The 22,798-nt window shown below is 33.0% G+C and overlaps 2 protein-coding genes across 3 annotated transcripts; both read left to right on the top strand.

Annotated features, from left to right (window-relative positions):
* Positions 2,816-6,959, top strand: LOC109352024 (ABSCISIC ACID-INSENSITIVE 5-like protein 2). Of its 2 annotated transcripts, none has more exons than XM_019593793.1 (4): positions 2,816-3,030; positions 3,933-4,881; positions 4,998-5,069; positions 6,632-6,959. In XM_019593793.1, exons 2-4 carry the CDS (start codon positions 4,042-4,044, stop codon positions 6,710-6,712), a joined length of 993 nt encoding a protein of 330 aa, XP_019449338.1. In that variant the 5' UTR covers positions 2,816-3,030; positions 3,933-4,041; the 3' UTR covers positions 6,713-6,959. The 2 variants fall into 2 exon arrangements, with proteins under 2 accessions (XP_019449338.1, XP_019449337.1); XM_019593792.1 differs by having other exon boundaries at positions 2,816-3,033; positions 3,935-4,881.
* Positions 13,935-22,798, top strand: LOC109352026 (protein ZINC INDUCED FACILITATOR-LIKE 1-like). Its single transcript, XM_019593794.1, has 12 exons — positions 13,935-14,065; positions 14,538-14,738; positions 15,824-15,864; positions 16,245-16,305; positions 16,402-16,504; positions 16,587-16,689; positions 16,861-16,914; positions 17,001-17,063; positions 17,359-17,408; positions 17,547-17,623; positions 22,394-22,581; positions 22,710-22,798. Exons 2-11 carry the CDS (start codon positions 14,591-14,593, stop codon positions 22,450-22,452), a joined length of 759 nt encoding a protein of 252 aa, XP_019449339.1. The 5' UTR covers positions 13,935-14,065; positions 14,538-14,590; the 3' UTR covers positions 22,453-22,581; positions 22,710-22,798.

Here is a 22,798-nt window from a genome sequence, read left to right as displayed (position 1 = left end):
GAATAATCTTAAAATTATTATCTATTAGCTCCCAAACAGAATCATTATGGGTTACACAATAAGTAGAGACATGTTTTGCCATGTTTTTCAACCATTTTATGTCTATACCTTGTTTTTTTTAGACTTTAACTCATTTAGATATGCCCACTCCAAGTTGAGAGTTGATTCATGGGACTTGCGCTGAGGCATAGGTCTCATGATTCCTAGACCGGAGGGCACAACATGAGGCTGGATTTCACAGAACAGCGGCTACCTCCCTCTCTCAACAGTGGAGGGATAACATGCTGCTGCATTCTCAGTCCACAATGCCAAGTGAGCCTAATTGCTTGGACCATAACCTTTTTGGAAATCTTTGGTTACTGATTGCATTAATCACCTTTGCATTCACGAGTCAACAGATTCACATTTAGACAAAGTTAAGTTAAGGGTGTGATTGCTTTACTTATTTTATGTTTTCATTTTCAATAAAAAACAGAAAATAATGATGAATACATGTTTGCATTACTGTTTTTATTTCATATTTTTGAAAACATAGCTTTATTTCCAAAAAAATTGAAAATGAAAAAAATGTAATTTCTAATATTTTTAATGGTGAAGAAATGACACTTTATTGAAAATTTTAATTTTTTTGCTACAATCAGTTTAATATTTTTTGATGTTTTAATTTTTCCATCTTATTCCATTTTTTTATATTTTTTAAACTCAATGGATATTTATATTTTAGTTTCCAATTATACCTTAATTTATTACCCATCATTTCACCACCTTTTTTATTTCTTTTTTAATCTAGTTTTCAATGTGCATTAAACATAAGTTTTATTTCCACAAATTTTGAAAATGAAAAAAATGTCATTTCCAATATTTTTAATAATGAAGAAATGATATTTTATTGAAAATTTTAATTTTTTTGCTCTAATCAGTTTAATATCTTTTGATGTTTTAATTTTCCATCTTATTCCATTTTTTTGATATTTTTGAAACTCAATGGACATTTATATTTTAGTTTTTAATTATACTTTAATTTGTTACCCATCGTTTCACCACATTTTTTTATTTCTTTTTAATCTATTTTTTAATGTGCACTAGATTTGACTATTTAATTAAATTGTATCGAATTTTTATATCATTTGATAATTATTAAATTATGTGTATAACCTTAAATATCAAAATATGCAGAATAAGAGGAGTAAAATTTTCAATTACTCTATCTACTTATCAACAAAACCTAAGATCTATTCACAAGTTAAGTTTGAAAGAGAAAATAAATGTTTAACAACTATGTGACCAAAAAAAGTTCATTGGAGGCAAGGGAACTTATTAAAGCCAACGCAAACAAGAAAAGGGACAAGGGAAAAGAACAAGAAATATACAAGAGGCTTAAAATGATATTAATGCATAACAAGTGGTATTTATATCCGAGAATCATAGAGTGTATACAATTTCAAAAAAATAAAATAGAAGATAATATATAATAGAGTAAAGATAGTATTTGATTAATGATTTATAAAACTTAAATACTCAATATTATTTTAAACTCACTCACACGAATTTCAAAAATTATAAACAAATAATATAATAATAAAATAATATTTCTAACAAAATATATTTTTCAAACAAAAACTTATTTCCTTTTAGATAATAACAAAAATTCAACTGACTAAAAAATAACAAATAAAAACCTTATTGTAATAATAAAAAAGAATCACTAACACACTATATACTCACTTAAAGATAAAATGTGTATTTAAAATATATTTAATTTTGGATAACATACAAAAATAAATCAAAATTTTCACTCACATACAAAAAATTAAAACAAGAAAAATATGATATATTGTTCAATTTTCGTTGACCATATTTTGTCGTTATTTATAACTTATATAGTGAAAGAAAAACAAATATTCTTTAGTTGTTGTAAATTATTTGATTGAAAACTATAGAATCGCCCTTAATAAAAAATATAGAAGAAAGACAATTAACATAAAATCTAGAGAAAAAAAGTATTTGATATAAACAAAATATTAGATTGGGTATCCTATACTTAGCGGAAGTGATGATTAAATAATGTTATAGTCAAAATCAAAATTAAAAAAAAAATTGAATCTGCAAGAAAAAATTTAATTTTGCTTGAGGATATAGTTCATCATTCTTACACTTAATCTCGTGACATTAAATATACAAAAAAATCCATTTAATGTATTAATTAATTATTAAGTTTTAATAATTTACATCAAACATTGAGAGGAAAATATATTAAAAAATAATACTATATTAATTATCTTAAAAAATAATATTTAATAATTATAAAACATTTATTATGAGAATCCACAACTAAAAAATAAGTAGTGTAAAATTAACTTAAAGCACATTAAAAATGGTTGTTGAAATAAGATAAAAATTTAATATATGTATATTGTCATCTATCTATACTATATATAAAGACAAAACTTGAAATAACTTCCATCATGGTGTAATTTTCATTTCCTATATTACCCTTAATATTATTTAATTTTTACAAAAAAAACTATATAATCATAAACAACTACCACCAATACATTAATTAACCACATATCTCACCTTAAATTAAACATTATCATAAACACAAAAAATATAATATAAAGTACACCGAACACAACAAATATATTTTAATTCAAAAAAATGAAATATATAAAAATTGAATATATAGTAGTAATGAAATCCGTATGTATTTAAAGGTAAACTCATAATCAATTTGTTCAAATTGAGTGATTAAAATATAAAATAAAACAAATTACAAATGTAAAGTATTGTCCATTTTTTATGTATAAAAAATTGGTCTTTACATTGCTTTTCTTACATCTCTCACTAACCCACACAACCACCTGGGTTTGTCTTTCTGCGACTAAGCACAACATAATACAACAACATTGTACACACACTCTTGTTTTAAGCTTCATTCGGAACCCTTTTTCTCCAAAGGCTTCTGCTGATTTTGGCTTAAATTACCCACTCAATCGTTTCAGATCGGTTTCTGTCTCATACAAAAAAAAAAAGGTTTTTCTCTTCTTATTTTTTCAATGAAATTTTCTTCCTTACATTCTGTTCAAATTTGGAATTTTTATCACTGCATGTGAGAAATAGATACTGGGTTATGGTGGGTTTGATCTCACCTTTTTTGTTGTTGATATTTTTGTACATTGTTTTTTTTTTGTGTGTTTGAACAGTGACACTGAATTGGTTACATGCAAATGGGTCCTCTTTCAAATTATTTATTGAAATATCCTTTTTTGAATTCTGAGTGTTTTTCTTCACTTTGTCCTCTTGTCTCCCTTCTGTGATTTTCATTATGAGTGTCTAAGTCTTATGGGAAAATGAGCCCTGCTATTTTAACCTAAGGGGTTTTGAGTTGAAGTTTCAAAGGGCAATTTTTGTGTTTCAATGGAAATTTAATTTAGGTTCCTGTGTGTTTGAGCTTGCATGCAAGGGGTCAAAGTTCTAATAACCCTTTTGAATTTAATCTGGAAAGAAATGGAATTTATTTATTTCTGTCTATAAGAAGGGCAATTGTAAGATTTTAATTTTCTTCCCATCGACAAGTCTAAATTTGAAGATTATATTTATGTCTATAGGTTTTCATTGTTTTTTGTTATTGTTATAGTAAAGTGAGTAAAACAGACTAACAACACAATCTTTTATTTCAAAAACAAATTTTGAAAGGAAAATAATTTTTTCCCTCTCACTTCTCTTCTTGGATTAGTTTGAATTGCATGTATAATTATTATGCTTAAATGGCCCTTGCATTCCTACATGATATCTTGTTTGAATAAAAGTATAAAAATCCCCTCTCTTTTATTTTGTGTGTTAGAAGCTGGGCATGTAGATTGCTGTTGATCATAAAATTTCCATATGTTCTCCACAAGTAATGATTATGACTTTTGTATTTGCCATGTTCTAGTTTTCTTGGGAAGGATTGGATTTTAAGATTTGGATCAGGTGCTTTAAGTCTTGTAGTGGTTTTGAGTATGAGAAATGAAGTGAATTATCAGCAGTAATAATCGGTAAATGGGGATCCAAACTATGGGGTCTCAAGCTGCTGGTGGTGGTGGTGGTGGTGGAGGAGATAGTAATGGAAAAAGGGCACAGGTACAGCCTCTGGTGCGGCAAAACTCAATGTACAGTCTCACACTCGATGAGGTTCAGAATCAATTAGGTGTTTTAGGGAAGCCACTAAGTAGTATGAACCTTGACGAGCTTCTAAAAAATGTATGGACCATCGAGGCAAATCAGTCCATGGCTTTGGACACTGAGGGCACAATGCAAGTTAATCAAGCTGAGCTTCCGCATCAAGCTAGTCTGTCATTAACTGATGCACTAAGCAAGAAGACTGTTGATGACGTTTGGAGGGATATCCAACAAAGCAAAAATAATAACGAGAAGAAGTCTCAAGAAAGACAACCTACCTTGGGAGAGATGACATTGGAGGATTTCTTGGTGAAAGCAGGTATCGTCGCAGAAGGATCATCTAATGAAAAGAATGCTAGTACTGTAGCTGCGATTGATTCAAACGTAGCAATTCAGCAGTTTCCTCCGCAATGTCAGTGGATGCCGTATCCACAACCACATTATCAGCATCCACAACAAAGCTTAATGGGGATTTATATGCCTGGCCAGGGTATAGCACAGCCATTACACATGGGGGCTGGTGCTTCAATGGATGCTGTTCCATTTTCCGATAATCAGTTGGCATTGGCTTCACCTTTGATGGGAACAATGTCAGATACACAGACACCTGGAAGAAAAAGGAACGCTCCAGAAGACATGATGGAAAAGAGTGTAGAGAGGAGGCAAAAGAGGATGATCAAGAATCGGGAATCTGCTGCTCGTTCAAGAGCAAGGAAGCAGGTAGTCATTCTCCCTCATTCTTTTGAGTGCCATGTTATTTAACTCCTGTTCTTGAATGAGTTTTTCCCTTACTGAATCAAAAAACCCAAATCCCTAATGATAAATATTGTAATCAGGCATACACAAATGAATTGGAGAATAAAGTCTCGCGCCTGGAAGAGGAAAACGAAAGGCTGCGGAAACAAAAGGTTAGATTCTGCCTTTGAAGGTTTGATTGTTTTAAGAATGCTTTGCTGTTAATTCAAATTCCTGTATAGGCCTTCAGTCTTAAGACTGATTAGTTTCTCATTTTGGGGAGAGTATATCTTAAGTGTAAGTTAGGAGACGAGCTTGGTTTCAATCTTAAATTATTACTATGCAATTGCATCTTCTGGAGATAGGGAACTTTGCACTTCATGGTATTTTAAGCTAATACCGAAATTAACAATAAGGACAGAATTTTCTGTTGACCATGATATATCTACTTCTCAACTTCATTGTGCATACTTTTTGTTCACAATTCAAAGTTCTGTACAGTTGGTGGAGTTGTTTCTTATGAGGGTTGGGAAGTAAATCTGATACTTGGACATTATTAATAGCATTTTACTGCATTAATTTGTAATCTGTTTGTTGATCATGGTAGAAAACATAATATTTTACTCTTAACATAGTTATATGGGGGAATGTATTTTTCTATTAATCTATTTTTTATTATTTATATTTGTTCATTTCCATTCAGAATTTTTTATGTGCAAATGCACCAGTTAATGCTTTTTAGTTTTTGGAGTTTGAGGGGTTTTAATTTGTCAGTGTTTTCACTCATAAACATTAACATTTTTTACGCTGTCAAACATTTCATCTTAAGTAGCTATATATATATATATGTATATATATTAACTCAAGGAACAATAAATTTTGACTTCCTTTAGAAGAGAGAATGGAGGAAGAAGGCTGAGAAGCGCTTCTTTTCATTCATCTATTTGTTGAGGGATCACAAACAAGTGATATGAATATTTGAGTCTGGTATAATTTTGTATAAATAGACAGAAAAGAACATGTATACTTAGATGGCTCGCCTAGGAAGATATTACAATGAATCTCACTCGAGTGTACAAATTCACAAGATCTGGTTCGTGCAACTCAAACACTTAGAGCACCATAAGTTGTCACCCAACTTAATTATTACTATCATGCACTGAAGTTCCATATTTTGATTTACATGTCTTGGATTTTCTGCTACGATGATATTATGGTTTTTTGGGAATTGGGTGATCTGGATTCTGGACTTTGATCCAATGGCTTAACATCCATTGCTCCTTCAAAAATTGGTGTTTAATGTTAGGAATATCTTGGTTTAAATCCTTCATTCAGCCATACTATACAAAATCATTTTGCATGCATTCATATTGTGATTATTATCTTTTTTAAATGCTAAAATCATGAGAACAAGTGTATCAGTTAAATATTAGAGTCGTTCATGGCACGCTAGTAGAATCTCTATGACCAAGTAATCTAGAGTTCGCCTTTTGCCACCCCATTCTTCAAAATAAAAGTTGAATATTGGCACTGGTAAACACGGGCATGTGCGTTGTCCTTGTTCAAGTCCAAAGGGCTCTTGTGTCATGGATGTGTTAAGATGAATGACTACAAGCTTAAGCTTTCATGAGAGCTGGTTCATTATGATATCTTTGCTGCTCTTAAATACATGCATACTTCATTGTTTCTTACAATATATCAGAGTAGTTTATTAGTTTTCCCCCTGAAATTGCAGGAGCTAGAGAAGATGTTGCCATGTGCACCACCTCCCGAACCTAAATATCAACTTCGCCGAATAGCATCAGCTCCATTCTGAGGTCTATATTACATATAAATGGAGGTTTGTAGATAAGAGTATGAAGGAAATGTTTGTTATGGTTTAATGTGAGGTTGACAACCTGCCTTCTGGTCTCTTAGGAATATCCATTTGATGTATTCTGCATCCAATGGTTGCTTTCTTTTCTTTCTTAACTTTAGGTTCTTTATGAATATGAAATCCTTTGGTAAAAGTTTTATGACCAACAATGTAGTTTTACCATTCATTATATAGTTTTTTTTTATCATGGGTTGAGTTTATTTAGGCATCTTGGGAAAGACATAAGTTAAACTAGGAAAGGTTTATTACTTTATTTAATATAAAACTTTGGATATTTGAAAGTTAAACTAGGAAGCTAGAAACACTTTTTAACTCTTAGTTATTCCAAAACCAAAATTTAAAGAGAAAAATATATACTCAGTGCAAGATTTATTGCATCGAATTAAACTACATGCTCCACCTCGTGTGTGGGCTCCGTCAAATTCATAAAGTTGATGATAATGAATGGTGAGTGGTACAATAAATGTGTATAAATCTAGTGTTTGATTTCCATTAAAATACATATTATTGCATTTAAACTTTGAGTATAATATTTATACTCTCAGTGCAAAGATATATACACAATGTATATATATTTACCTTTCATTTGTATTATTTTTTTAGAATAATGAATGGTTAAATATGAATGATGAGTGATATAGTGAGAGAGTATAAAACTCATGTATAGTCGGTGCAAATATTTTTTCCTCTTAAACTTTGTCATATAAGTTTGTATTTTATATTTGGAAATCTGGCAATCGAATTAAGGTACCTCATTTTTTTTTTATAATGTTGTATTTTTTGGTACTATCTCTTACTCTAGGTAGGTAAAGAACTAATTACATTACTTGAATATTTATACCCCAACATGGAAACATATTAGAAATGGTTGTGATCTCCAATATATCAAATTACAACTAGTTTGTCTTTTCCCTGTCAGAAAGGAAATTGAAGTCATTTAGAAGAATTCAAGATTTGGTTGAGGAAAATTATTATACAAAAATTCTCTTAAGACATAACAAAAGAAGTAGATTTAAGAATATAGATTCATGTATGTATTCATATTATTATTTCTATTATATGTGTGAAAATTATGAGATTGAAAATATTTAGAGAATTAATTATTTACTAATCATAAGAAATTCTAACTTGTTGGTACATAACTTTTAGGCCATTGTTTGCTCTAAGATAAGCACAAAGTGCTTCAAGCTAGGCCATGATAGGAAATTATGACTAAAGCTAATGCTTTCGGCTAGGAGTAAATCAGTTTAAGCCCAACCTAACTCAATTTTCTGATGCATATAAATATATTTCCATGTTTACCTAAATATTCGCATATTGAGACTGGATGATGGATTGTTAAATTTCTTTTAGTTGATTTGGTTCTTTAATGCAAATTTCTTCTTCGTTTTAATGCTCATTTTCTAGTCTAAATGCTTTTCAAGGTTTAACAACTATGTAATTAGTTGTTGACTTTACTTGCAATTGGAAAATTATTTTGCAAGTCATGTTCATGAAATTTGAGAGCCTTGTGGTTCATGAAAATAGGATTAGATGTTGATTTACTTGTACTTATTAAAGTCTAATGATCAATGTTTGTAACACTTCAGTTCTGACATGCGACCTCATAAGCCTATGAATACTGAGTGTGTCACTGACCAACTTAAATACTTCATGCAGTAATTTTATTCCCCACTGTTGGTGCAGCGAAAGCGATCGTTGAGCAGCGTTGGCCACAAACAATCAAATAAAGGACATACAAGTAAATAGAAGAGCAGAAACAAGAGAATTTGTTAACGGAGTTCAGCCAATTGTGCCTAGTCCCCAGAGCGCTGAGCGGCTACCAAGATATTATTAGAGAATAAGGATTACAAACCCTAGCACACTCATGGGCCCACCTGCCCATGGCGTGTTTCTATTAGGTGCTTATATCTCGTGCACATTATAACAAGGACCTGAGTCCAATATATAACATTGATTACTCTACCCTATTCCAATACTAGACAATGTGGGACTAATACAATAACATATTTCAAGCATTCCCAACAATCTCCACCTTGATTGAAATAGACGAATATCTCGCTCTTTTTGAAATTCTACACAAGAATCTCCACCTTAGCGAATATCCAGCTTCTCCTTGCTCAGTGTCTAATTCTCTTTAACAATTCTTCCACAACATAGACCTTCTGAGTATCATTGACGATGTTACCAATAGTCTAACTCTCCAAACTTGTAGTGTAGCTTCCCGTACCGCCATCAAATGGAACACGCCGCCTAGCCACCTATTGCTAGGAAGTCTTTCGATATATTGGAACTTCTACACAAAAGTTCACCAACAATCGTCATCTTCAATACTCAGTCAAACTGAACGTTGGAGCTTCCTTGGAAAGCCTCAACCGCTACCACCATTGTCTACTCCGACAATCCTAGTTCAAAAGAACTATCATACCCCACTATAAGGAGTATACCCACATCACACACCTTGCGTCAATGTTAACTAATATTTGTCTCAAATCCTTGTATCCAAACCAATGCTCATGTCACACCCCTGCATCTCTATGAATGCTCGTGTTACAACTTGCATCCAATGCCCATGTCACACCCTACATCAAAGTCAGTCATCGCCCTTGTGCTTTTGTGGATCTGCTAACAATTAATATATTTCACTATGACGTCTCACACAAGCCATTACGATATTCTCTTTCTCATCTCCAATGAGAAAATTCTTTCAACATCTGGAGAGATATTGTCAGCATCTAACTCAACACATGAGTCTTTATCTCCACCTTGATCATAACATAATCCAATACATGAACTTATGGGGTTCTGGATCAACACATATATCGCCCACACTATAGTTCCGCCATGTTTCCTTCTCCTTCAACTCATCTACTATATCTTTGCCATTACCTTTCACGCACATTGTCTAGCCATCACGCCTTCACCCTCTTTAGCCATTATCTGACGTATGGGTTAAGAGCCATCTACCAATTGGCTCTGATACCAATTGTTGGTGCAACGGAAGCGATCGTTGCGCAGCGTTGGCCACAAGCAATCAAGTAAAGGACATACGAGTAAATAGAAGAGCAGAAACAAGAGAATTTGTTAACGGGGTTCAACCAAGCCAATTGTGCATACGTCCCCAGGAGCGCTGAGCGGCTGCCAATATATTATTAGAGAATAAGGATTATAAACCCTAGCACACCCATGGGCCCTGCCCATGGGGTGTTTCTATGAGGTGCTTATATCTGGTGCACATTATAACAAGGACCTGAGTCCAATATATAATAATGATTATTCTAATCTATTCCAATACTAGACAATGTGAGACTAATACAATAACATATTTCAATCATTCCCAACACCCACAAAGGAAGCCTCCCGCAACACAAACCCACGATCTCAAAAACAAATAGTCATTATTCACATTAGTCGCTAACATTTATGTTTTACTCTTTACTGATAAAATAACATTTACTCATCATTTAATCTAAAATGTATAGCAATCTTTATTTGTTTATTTTGATGTTAAATATATCACAACAATAAAAATTCACGGCCTACAGTTAAATCCTAAATGGTTTGTTATATCCTCATATTATATATCACCCTTGTGATAAATAAAACATTCATATATACTACCAAACATATATTAAATGAAAATTAAATGCCCCAATTTGTATAATTAAATATAAAAAGCAATAAAAGGTTTATCTATATTGTTTATGTGTGTTAATAAGGGTATTCTTAAATCACATGATTGCATCAACAACGCGTTTGTCTAATAATATAACCATACTAGATATGTAGTACGAGTAAAAAATTAATGATTCGACTCCTCGTATGGATGGCAAAAAACCCAACCTGTGGTTACCCGTAAAAATATCAGGCCAACAATAATATTTATGGATGAAAATAAGTTTTATAATACTTGCGTTATGGATACCCACATACTTATAAATTATTTTGTAAATTATTTTTTTATATTTATCTTTTTTATTATTATTTTAAGATAATACATTATCTACTTTATTATGATTTTATATTAAATTGTACTACTACAATCATAAATTAATTATATAAATATCTTATTGTTAAAGTAAATAATAATTATTTTTATATATTGATTATTAAATATATAATAAAAATTAAAAAGATATTGAGTGTCCAATGTCCACAAATATCCACTACTGACACAAGTATCCACTACCAGCATGGATACGTACTATTTGCACAATACCTACTATCGGCACGGATACCCAAAAATAGTACGGGTTTGGGAAGGGAAAAATCCATACCTGTAGGTAAAACCCATACGAGCACGAGTACGAGTCACAAACGAATACCCGCGGATATTTTAAACGAATTTTTAAAAATACCCATAGTACATAGGGACGGATAGGGATATTATGGTACTCGTGCGTGCAGGTACCCATTATTTATATGATTAATATATTATATTTAATTAAAATAAAAATTACATTATTCTAACATTATTTATGTACATTTTTTCCTTTTACTTTGTTTACATATTTTATTGAGTTTGGTGGACCCTACAAATATTGTTACATGTGTAGAAATACAAATGTTTTACAAAGAAAATATAAACTTTTTGTTAAGGAAATGAGAACAATAAATCACACAAATAGAAAACACCAATAAATTTAGCATTTTTGTTAAATATTAAATCAAAAGGTACAAAATTAATTAAGTTTTATCTCATTTGAAACATAATAGAAGTAAAAAATTAAAAATTCATTTATAATAGAGGAAAACTGCGCGTACCCGTTGTACCCGCTGGTACCCGGAAATACCTGCGAATACTCGCACACAGGTATCCTACGAGTACGGACGGGTATGAATAATATTCTCCTATTTTGAAATGGGTAGCTACTACCCGTGCCCGTCCGTGCCCGTTGCCATCCCTAGTATCCATAACCCACTACCAACATAGATACCTGCTATTTGCACATTACCTACTACCGACACGGGTACCCGAAAATAGTGTGGGTTTGGGAAGAGAAAACACTACTGAAGCTTACTTAATGCCATTATCAATTTTTATTCCTAGGAGCAAGACTTATTAAAAAAGACAATCACACACTAAAAAATTACCCGTAGGTTAAGGGAATACAAGTGGTACTTAACCCCTATCCATATTGTTTGTTGTTCATTTCAGCAAATCTCTTTCTTATGGATTAACATAGGCGTTTAACTTTATGAGAATATCATAATCAAATAGAATCTTAGAGAATATCATAATCAATTAATGAATTTTGAAGAGAGGGTGAATCAAATGAATTTAAAATTATTCTCCAAATAAATTTATATTTAGCTTAATAAGTAGAGTAAAAATTCAATAGAAAATGTTTATAGTGTAATTTTAGGAATTAATCAATAATTAATAGGAGAGATATTATAGCTCCAAAAGTAAGTTAAAAAAACTTACTTCATATCATAGTCATTCGTTATAAAGAAATTCAAGAATTTGAATTAGTGATCAAATTAGAATCATTATATTTCCCTAAAATGAATAGTTAAGATGTGACTTAAGTTTTTTAAATTGAATCTTAGAGTAAGTGGATTCCTTCTATAACTAACAAATATAAGACAACTTAGACACATTTTCATTTTCTCCATAATTAAATAAGAGAAATATATATGCATTGACAACGTACACTTTTTTATATATTCTCACTTCAAGTAATATTCTTATTAATATTATTGATTCTTCAAAAATTATTGGAAACAAATAATGAATGATATAATAAATATATACACTTCTTTAGATTATAAATATTATATTGATTAAATAATACAGTTGCAAATATCGTATTGTGTAAGCCCAACATACCCATTGTTGTGCATGATAGAAGAACGTGACCCAGATCCAATTATTCCCCTCAAACATTAATTAAACAGTTTACCCAATTAAAAACTCTTAAAAGCTGTGACAGCTAGTGAAGTGACAGTACACAGTTTTATTTTGACTTGATCATCTTATACTAACCAAATTAGTAATTTTTAATAAAATAGGAACATTCTTACTCTATTTTTTATTATATTATTTTTTAACTTTTTGTTCTTAAGTAAGAACAATTTTGAGTTGTTTTTAACAACAAAAAAAAGTGATGAAAGAGGTAGTTGTAGTGAAAAGAATGTAGATACTATAAGATGTAAATAAGAATAAGAATGATGCTTGCAATTGTGAGCAAAAAAAACATATGGACCCAAATAAAACAAATATTGTTTTTTATACGAAATGCTATCGCTTCCGTGTCCAAATTCGATTTTACCAAACACGTTTTCTTGCTGCTCAATGTCAGAAGTTTTGCTTTTTTTGGGCATGAGTTGTTAACTTATTATCTATACTTGATTTTTTTAAATATTAATCAATTAGTTACCAATTTTTTCATTTAGCAATCATCAATTTTATAGTAATGAATATGAGGTTCCCAAATTTTCAACATTGTGAGGCTCATGTTGCCTTTTCCTTTTCGTTTGCAAATGACCCTTTTGTTTTTTCTTTCTTCTTTTATGTCATTTATCATTTATTAACAGTCATTGAATTAATCAGCCAACCATTATTTATATTCACCTGTGGAATAAAAATATATAGAAAGTACGTATAACTGTATAAGTGGATATCTATATAATAATAATAATAATAATAATTTGAGTAAATTACATTAACACGTCATAAGTTTTAATGAAATTACACAAATCACACCCATTTTTTTATACCTACACAAATCCCTACTTTTTATACTTTCATTGATCACCCGTGAGCATGAAATAAAAACAAAAATGTGATAATGCAATTTAGTCAAACAAAACATAATATATTGTAGAGACAAATCCAAATAATATATAATTCAATTTCTATTTATTATTTTTGGTTGGTTATTATATAATATATGCACAATTGAAACAATATCTTTTTGAAATTGATGATGCATTTTCTAACCAAAAAAAAGAATAAAGATGCATTTATTTGTATATTATTTAGAAAGATTACATTTATTTCTCATACCTGAGTGGCCAGTGTAACAAAAGTATAAAAACTAGGAATCTGTGTAGGTATAAAAAAAATGATGGATAATTTCACTTTGTAATTTACACTAATACTCTATATTTTATCACATTTTACTATTATTTAACTATAATTAAGTTCATATAACATTCTAGACATATATACTTCAATTTTGATACGTAACACAAATGTGCATAACACCTTATATCGGTTTCCCTTCATTCCAAAAGTTCTTGCAGTATCTAGAGATTTTCCTTATTCTCTGGTGAGCTATGTAGATTTATTTGATTCATATCAGTAACTGTTGCATCTATTGAGTTTTCTACTGACAAACATCTCCCCCTGTTGCATTCAAGTTGGTCTACAATGCCAATTTAACCTTCTTAAGAGTTCAAACAAAGTATTTGATCTTACACGTAAAAATTGAAACTATGCCTTTTATTGTTCATTGTCATTTCATTTTTATTCCAAGGAGTGTTTCAAGAGTCTCTACTCAATCTTTAAAACACTTTAGATTGTTCTTTGTTTTATTTTCATTATTATTATTATTATCATCTTTATTGTATAGAATGATAATCTTCGGCGCAATGGTAAGGTTGTCATCTTATAATTTAGAGGTTACACATTCTAGATCTATAAACAGTTTTTTCGTTTGCGGGAGCACGAGAGCTAAGAGAGCATGCACATACTTCTTCTTCTAGTGCTCCACTTAGTGAAAACCTTCTGAAATAACGTTTTTTATTAATAATTTAGAATATAGGAAGGAAGATCCTAAGTGAAACAAGAATTGGAGTTGTGTAACAAAGATGGGAGAAGAGAGTTTTAGAGAGCCATTGTTGAAGAAGAAGTACTATGAAAACTGCCCTGGTTGTAAGGTAGATGAAGCCAAAGAACTGAAGAAGGGTATATCCATTCAAAGTCTCTTGATTGTTTGGATGGTGGTAATAAGTGCTTGTAAGCATCTTAAGCTCTATCTTTCACTTCTTGAATCATTGGTTGTTTCAAATTTGGCCTAATGTGTGGTGTCTTTTAGTGCTATCTTTGCTCATGCAGTTGTTCTAAATTACCACAAGTACATGTCAGTTTGCTTAATTTGTGGTGTCAAGTGTCAACTACCTTTTTTGTTTGAACAAGTCATGTGAATATTATCTAACCTTGTGCATACAAAAAAAGTAGCTCAGTTTCAGTTGCTTGCACAAGTTGCACAAAATAAATATCCAAAATTTTGATTGTTCAGGATAAAAATTGGTGTCTGATCTTAAATTTTTTAATTTTTATGCATTGTAAGTTTATGTTTGTTCAGGACAATATATGTGACTTTTGAGGTAGTATTAGTGTCAAATACCATATATGTGATTTTTGAGGTAGTTATTGTAAGTGCCAATTTTTTTTTGCAATGGCATATCACATGATTAGATGACACTGTAAAATCCATTTAAACAGACAATGTATTAAATTAAATCCAAATTTCTAAACCAAAATATTTCCCCTTCAATTTATGAATGAATTAAATTTTGCATATTCAGCTGAAACTGTAACTCTAGCATTTCACAACCTCAGTTGATAAACTTTCCTAACCTAAGTCAGTTGTTTCTTTCTTAGTCAAATTCTAAAAAAAAATGAAGTCATTCCTTATGACTAATTGAATTTCCTGTAATATGTAAGTTAGCTCAAAGGACAGAGATTACATGTTCGTAATAAGGCTGCTTCATTCTCAGTATCGGAACAATCAAAATGTTAATTTTTGTTTTAAATTTTTTTCTTTTATTTATGTATTAATATATGATTGATCCAGCACAGAGAATGAGACACCGTAGGAGACAAATGATGTCAAATTCTCCATCCCAGCTTAAAAAGAGGTGCCCCTTATATGGGTGGTGTGACAAAGTTAAAAGAAATTTTTTTTATGGTTTTTCAATCTAACCTTTTGAAATAAAAATCAGTATTGGATTTTCTGTGTTAATTAGCTATCAATATGTCTTCTTTTGAAACTGCTTCATCATTATGTGATGTTTCTTTCTTTCTTTTGTCTTGTGCAGCTTTGCCTATATCATCTCTATTTCCATTCCTTTATTTCATGGTGAGTTTTACTATCTACTTGGATTTACTCTTACCTTCCACATCATGCAAATTTCAAATCAAAATTATTTAAAAAAAAATATATGTGTACATGCAATTAAAAGTTGATCCTGATTTTTCTGAATTTTTCTTAATAATACATAGTATCATTCTTTGTTTTTATTCTATATTTCAATCTATGTTCCCTCTAAACCATTTAGTTTATAGTGTAATTCACAGTTGCCATGATATGTCAATGTCAATTTCTCATTGCTAATTGCTTTCTCTTTTGCATTCTCATCTGTTACGAAATACTCCAGTAATCAAATCTTTGGTTAATCATTAACTATAGTAACTAATGCACATAATATGTATTGTAAATAATGCAACATTAATTTTCAGGTAAGGGATTTCAATATTGCAAAAACAGAAGAAGATATAGGTTCCTATGCTGGTTATGTGGGTAAGATTACTTCCAGTATTTCCACTCTTTGAAGTCTACCACCACATTTTGTAATTATTTTATTGTTGATCTTCACATCACTACAACATTTTGTAGGATCTGCCTTCATGCTTGGCAGAGTTTTTACATCTGTATTGTGGGGAAAGATAGCTGATCGTTATGGTCGAAAACCTGTTATAGTTATAGGGATCATTATAGTGTATGTTTTCCTCTCAATGAGTTAAACACCTTCTTTAGCTCTCTTACCTGGATTTCCATGATGAATGATTACATGATTTCAGTGTCATTTTCAACACATTGTTTGGCCTGAGCACAAGTTTTTGGATGGCTGTTATCACAAGATTTCTTCTTGGAAGTTTATGTGGTGTGCTTGGACCAGTGAAGGTACCATTTCTTAATAACTACCGATATTTAACACTCAATGTTTCATCCACTAGCACCACAGAACAACTTAAAATTTGAGTTTGTGCACTTCAATACTTGATGTTGACTTCCTAGTTCAGTCTGATTCAAATTAAACTTGCATTTATATATGTATGTGACACTATTTATCAGGCCTATGCTACAGAACTTTTTCGAGAAGAACATCAAGCTATTGGATTATCAACTGTAAGCCTCACCAACTCATGTCTATCTATTATCAGTTTTTAGAGCTCCATGTTCATCATGATAATTCCAAGTGTATATGATTTTAGGTCAGTGCAGCTTGGGGCATAGGCTTAATCATTGGACCAGCATTGGGAGGCTATTTGGCTCAGGTGATCTTCTGAAGTAAAGAATACATGCTGAGAAAAGCCTCAAATATTTTTCATGAACATAAGAGGACTTGTTTTGAAAGGCTTTAGAGATATACCTGAACTACTTATCTAATTGAATATTAGGAATGATAAATTATAGAAATGCATTTGTATATTTAAACAAATGATTCCTTTCCTATATTTTTATTATTTTAAAATGCATTTTTAAGTTTTCTTCTATTTATATGCATGTTTGTGTGATCATTAGCACACTTGTACTTGTATCCCTAATACATTGAGAAATTTCATATTGCAGCCAGTAGAGAAATACCCACATGTATTTTTGAAAGGTTCATTTTGGGATAAGTAAGTGGACTTTTCCTCCCCTCCCCTTTAATTCAGTAAAGTAATGATTCAATTTTAGCATCCATCTTTGTCTTTCAATCGGTTTATCTTTTAATGTTGTCTAGATTTTCATTTGTCAAAACGTAAATCATCCTACAGGTTTCCATACTTCTTGCCCTGCTTTATAATATCAGGTTTGGTATTTGTAGCAGCAATTGTCTGTATCTGGATTTCGGTATGCGTCTAAAGTTCTAACATATGTGACTTTATCTAAACACTCTTATGCGGATTATTTTGAATGTATTACCATATTCTTTTAAAAAAATTCCTACTTTGTCGTTTTTGTTTATATTGCATTGCCTCCCTCAGAATAATTATCTTAAAATATTGACCCACGGTAGGAAACACTTTGATAGGAATAGGAATAGGCTTCCTATCAAACACGTGTATGTAAGGAGAAATAAGAGAAAAGAAGGGTAGTTATTTTTTTGTTTTCCTTGTTCTGTTTCAGTTGAGGGTTAGTTAGAGGAGAGAGTTTCTATAAATAGAAACTTGGAGATCATTAGAAGGTAGCTTGTAAAAAGTGAGGAGGAGAGATATAACTGATTTGGAATCAATTATCATCTAGGAGGGAAAATTCCAGAAAGCACAATTGGTGTAATCAATTGTACTTCCAGATTCATCAATAAAGATTCAAACATTGAAGATCATTTCTGATCTTGAATCATTCATTCATCTTTACATTCTGTCTTTTCTTTCTCTAAATCCAGTTCCTAACACTGGTATCAGAGCACCATCCTGGTGCCCTGATTACACGCTTCTCATAAGGTGGCAGTAATTAGGAGATTTCAATCATCAATGGTACAAAATCCCTTTGAGCAACTGTTAGCTTTAAAACAAGAGGGAACAGTGGAAGGGTATGTAGAGGAGTTTGAAAAGTATGTGGGAGCCCTTAAGGAGATTGATCCAGATTTTGTGAAGGGTATTTTCCTAAATGGACTCAAGGAAGAAATCAGAGCAGAGGTCAGACTTTATGATCATCCTACTCTATCTGAGGTAATTCAAAAATCCCTTATGATAGAGGACAAAAATTTAATAGTACAGAAGAAGGTGAACCCTAGACCTAATCAATATTCTAGGAATACATTCCCTAGTAAGTCAGTAACAGTGGAATCAAGAAATTGGGGGGATAAGAAGGGGGAGCAGGCAGGGGGGAGCAGTAATTCAATAGCTGTAAGTAGTGCAGGGTCTAGTAACAGTACTGGGGGGGAGGCTTCAAACATCTTACTGGGCCTGAGCTGAGGGAGAATGATAGACACTGGTATCCTAGTGAATAGAAAAAGAAGGATTTAGAAGAAGAAATGCCCCTAACACAGATTCCAACTTGGATCTGCTAGGGTTCTAGTATTTTTATTAGAGATTAGGAACAAGAATTACAAGAATTGAGATGGATCCCACGATCCTCTTCCACTGATTCCAAATCAGTTAGTTACAATGTAAAAAGCTAACTTCCCAACTAACTAAACTACTATTCATAGAATTCCCTCCCCTAACTGTCTTAACTACCCAGCTGGTAGTAAAAGGAAAGTTTGTTATTCTAACCAAACTTTCCTTTTACCCCTTCTGTACACATTAGTGACCCTTGGCTTGGTATGAGCCTTATCAGAGAGGAGGGAAAAATGGTTGTGTTTCAGGTGTGATGAGCCTTTTAGTAGGGAGCATAGGTGTAAAAATAGACAATTGAGAATGATCTTGTTTGAGGAGGATGAGGAGGAAGAAGAGTCAAACTTGGAGGAATCTGGAGTGGCTAACCTTAATTCCCTACAATTGTCCCTTTGGGCTATGGCTGGGTTAACTTCTACCCATTCTTGGAAGGTAACTAGGATGTTAGAGGGTAAGGAGGTGGTGGTACTAATAGATTGTGGAGCCTCACACAACTTTATAGCTACTGATCTGGTGGAAAGGTGGAAGCTCAAGGTGCAAGCCACTCCTAAATATGTGGTAGAAGTGGGGGATGGGCACAAGATTCACTGTAAGGGAAGATGTGATCAGTTGGCATTGGTAGTGCAGGGGTTGGAAATTCAGCAGAATCTGTACTTGTTTGCCTTACAGGGGGTAGATGTGGTGTTGGACCTAGAATGGTTGGCTAGTCTGGGCAAGGTCAAGGCAAATTTTGGCAAGTTAGAATTGACACTAAGGAAGAAGGGAGTGAAGTACACCATCAAGGGGGATCCTACTTTAACCAAAACACAACTTTCCTTGGGGGCCTTCATGCAAGTTTTGAGAGAAAAATGAGCAGGGTTGATGCTACATTGTCAAGAAACAGAAACTGGTTCCAAGTCTGTCCAGGGGATTCCAGCAGAAGTTGTTGAAGTATTGGGAAGTTTTGACAAGGTGTTTGAAGATCCTCAAGAATTACTACCAAAACGAAGACATGATCATGCTATTCACCTCAAGGAAGGTTCAAATATCCCCAATTTAAGACCTTACAAATATCCTCATTATTAAAAAAATGAGATTGAGAGATTGGTTCTGGAGATGTTGCAGGCTGGGGTGATAAGACCCAGTATCAGTCCATACTCAAGCCCTATCATTTTAGTAAGGAAGAATGATGGAGGGTGGAGGTTTTGTGTTGATTATAGGGCCCTTAACAAGGTAACTATTCCTAATAAGTTCCCTATTCCCATCATTGAGGAGTTGTTGGATGAGTTAGGACGGGCTAGTGTGTTCTCTAAACTTGATCTGAAATCAGGCTACCACCAGATCAGAATGAGAGAAGAAAACATAGAAAAAACTGCTTTCAGGACACATGAGGGGCATTATGAGTTTGTGGTAATGCCCTTTGGCCTCACCAATGCCCCCTCATCCTTTCAGGCTTTGATGAATGAGGTCATTAAGCCTTTTCTAAGGAGGTTTGTACTAGTTTTTTTTGATGATATCCTAGTATACAACAGGGATATCTCAACCCATCTTGAGCATCTACAAACAGTTTTGGAAGTAATGCAAAGACATTCTCTCAAGGCAAACAAGAAGAAATGTACATTTGCCCAAGAGAAGTTGGAGTACTTAGGCCATATGATCTCAGGCAAGGGGGTGGAAGCAGATGCATCAAAGATTGAGGCTATGAGCTCTTGGCCTATTCCTAAGGATCTTAAGGGGTTAAGAGGCTTTCTTGGACTAACTGGATACTATAGAAGGTTTGTCCAAGACTATGGCAAGATAGCCAAACCCCTCACTGAATTGCTGAAGAAGGACAACTACTGTTGGACTGAGCAAACCACAAAAGCCTTTGAGATGTTGAAAGTGGCAATGCAGAACCTTCCACTCTTGGCAATTCCTGACTTTTCTAAACAATTTGTGGTTGAAACAGATGCATCTAGCCAAGGGTTGGGGGCTGTCCTAATGCAGGATGGGAGGCCTCTAGCTTTTTGGAGTAAGGGGTTGTCATTGAGGTCTCAACAAAGATCTGTTTATGAGAGGGAGTTGATGGCTTTGGTGCAAGCTGTGCAAAAGTGGAGGCATTACCTACTTGGGAGACATTTTGTGGTGAAGACTGACCAGAGGAGCTTGAAATTTCTCACTGATCAAAGGCTGTTTACAAAGGAACAATTTAAATGGGTAGTCAAGCTCATAGGTATGGATTTTGAGATTCATTATAAACCTGGCAAGGATAACACTGCTGTTGATGCTCTCTCTAGGAAGGGGATGTATGCTGCTATTTCTCTAGTCTCTGTGCAGGAGATAGAAGATTGGACTCAAGGGGTGAATCAAGACCCCAGATGGAAACAAGTCATCCAAGACTTGATTGTTGCACCAGGGTCTCATGCAGGGTTTGAGTTCAAAGGGGGGTTATTGCTGAATAAAGGCAAATTGGTTCTTCCACGGGGGTCCAACAGATTGGCTTTGATTCTAAAGGAGTGTAATGAAACTCCTATGGGAGGTCACTCTGGTTTTTTCAGAACCTATAAGAGAATTGCTAGTTGTGTGTTCTGGATTGGAATGAAGAAGGATATCAAGAATTATGTGGAGGGGTGTGATGTATGCCAAAGAAACAAGCACTCTACCCTCACCCCTGGGCTTGCTGCAACCCTTACTTATTCCTACACAGGTTTGGGCTGATATTTCTCTGGATTTCATTGGTGGTCTACCTAGAGTGCAAGGGAGGGATACCATCTTGGTAGTAGTTGACAGATTTACCAAGTATGCTCACTTTTATGCCCTGGGTCATCCTTTTACTGCCAAGGAAGTAGCGCTGGTTTTTGTGATTGAGGTAGTGAAATTGCATGGATTCCCTTCTTCTATAGTCTCTGATAGAGATCCTATTTTTGTGAGCAGTTTTTGGAGAGAGTTGTTGAGGCTAGCAGACACTAATTTGAAGATGAGCACCTCTTATCACCCTCAAACTGATGGGCAAACAGAAGTGGTTAACAGGTGCTTAGAAGGGTACTTGAGATGTTTTGTAGGGTTTAGACCTAAACAGTGGATGAGGTGGTTGTCATGGGCTGAATTTTGGTACAATTCTACCTATCATGGCTCCACTGGTATGACTCATTTTAAGGCTCTCTATGGTAGAGATCCTCCTCTATTGATCAAGGCAGGAGAATTTCCATCTAAGGTAGCAGATGTCAATCAATTGTTGCACCAAAGAGACCTCATACTGGAAGAACTCAAACTTAACCTTACTAAGGCTCAAGACCAGATGAAGGGTAGTTATTTTTCTGTTTTCCTTATTCTGTTTCAGTTGAGGGTTAGTTAGAGGAGAGAGTTTCTATAAATAGAAACTTGGAGATCATTAGAAGGTAGCTTGTAAAAAGTGAGGAGGAGAGATATAACTGATTTGGAATCAGTTATCATCTAGGAGGGAAAATTCCAGAAAACACAATTGGTGTAATCAATTGTACTTCCAGATTCATCAATAAAGATTCAAACATTCAAGATCATTTCTGATCTTGAATCATTCATTCATCTTTACATTCTGTCTTTTCTTTCTCTAAATCCAGTTCCTAACACACTTCACAATCACAATGGCAGCAATGAGTCTTCAGGTGATGCGAAAGCTTTATAAAATGGAAGCACTGGAACTTGGGAAGACAATACAGTCCAAAAGATTGAATACCTACTTCTTAATTGGCCCTTAATGTCAGCTATTCTTATTTATAGTGTTTACACACTTTATGATATTGCTTACCAAGATGTATCCTTTCTTGTTAATGAGGTTAAAAATGGTCTATGCATCTTGATTTAACATAACATGTTTGGATTCCCTTGCTTCTTTCTGTCCATCCATGCATCAATAAGTGAACAACATTCTATTTTCTTTAGGTTTTTTCCTTATGGGCAGCCAGTCCTCGAAGGTTGGGTGGTTTAAACTATACAACTGATAATGTTGGTAATGTTATTTCAATATCAGG

The sequence above is a fragment of the Lupinus angustifolius genome, chromosome LG07 (genome assembly GCF_001865875.1).
Source record: "Lupinus angustifolius cultivar Tanjil chromosome LG07, LupAngTanjil_v1.0, whole genome shotgun sequence".
NCBI lineage: Eukaryota > Viridiplantae > Streptophyta > Magnoliopsida > Fabales > Fabaceae > Lupinus > Lupinus angustifolius.
Note: the sequence above shows the minus strand (reverse complement) of the source record. Positions and strands in the feature narration are given on the sequence as shown.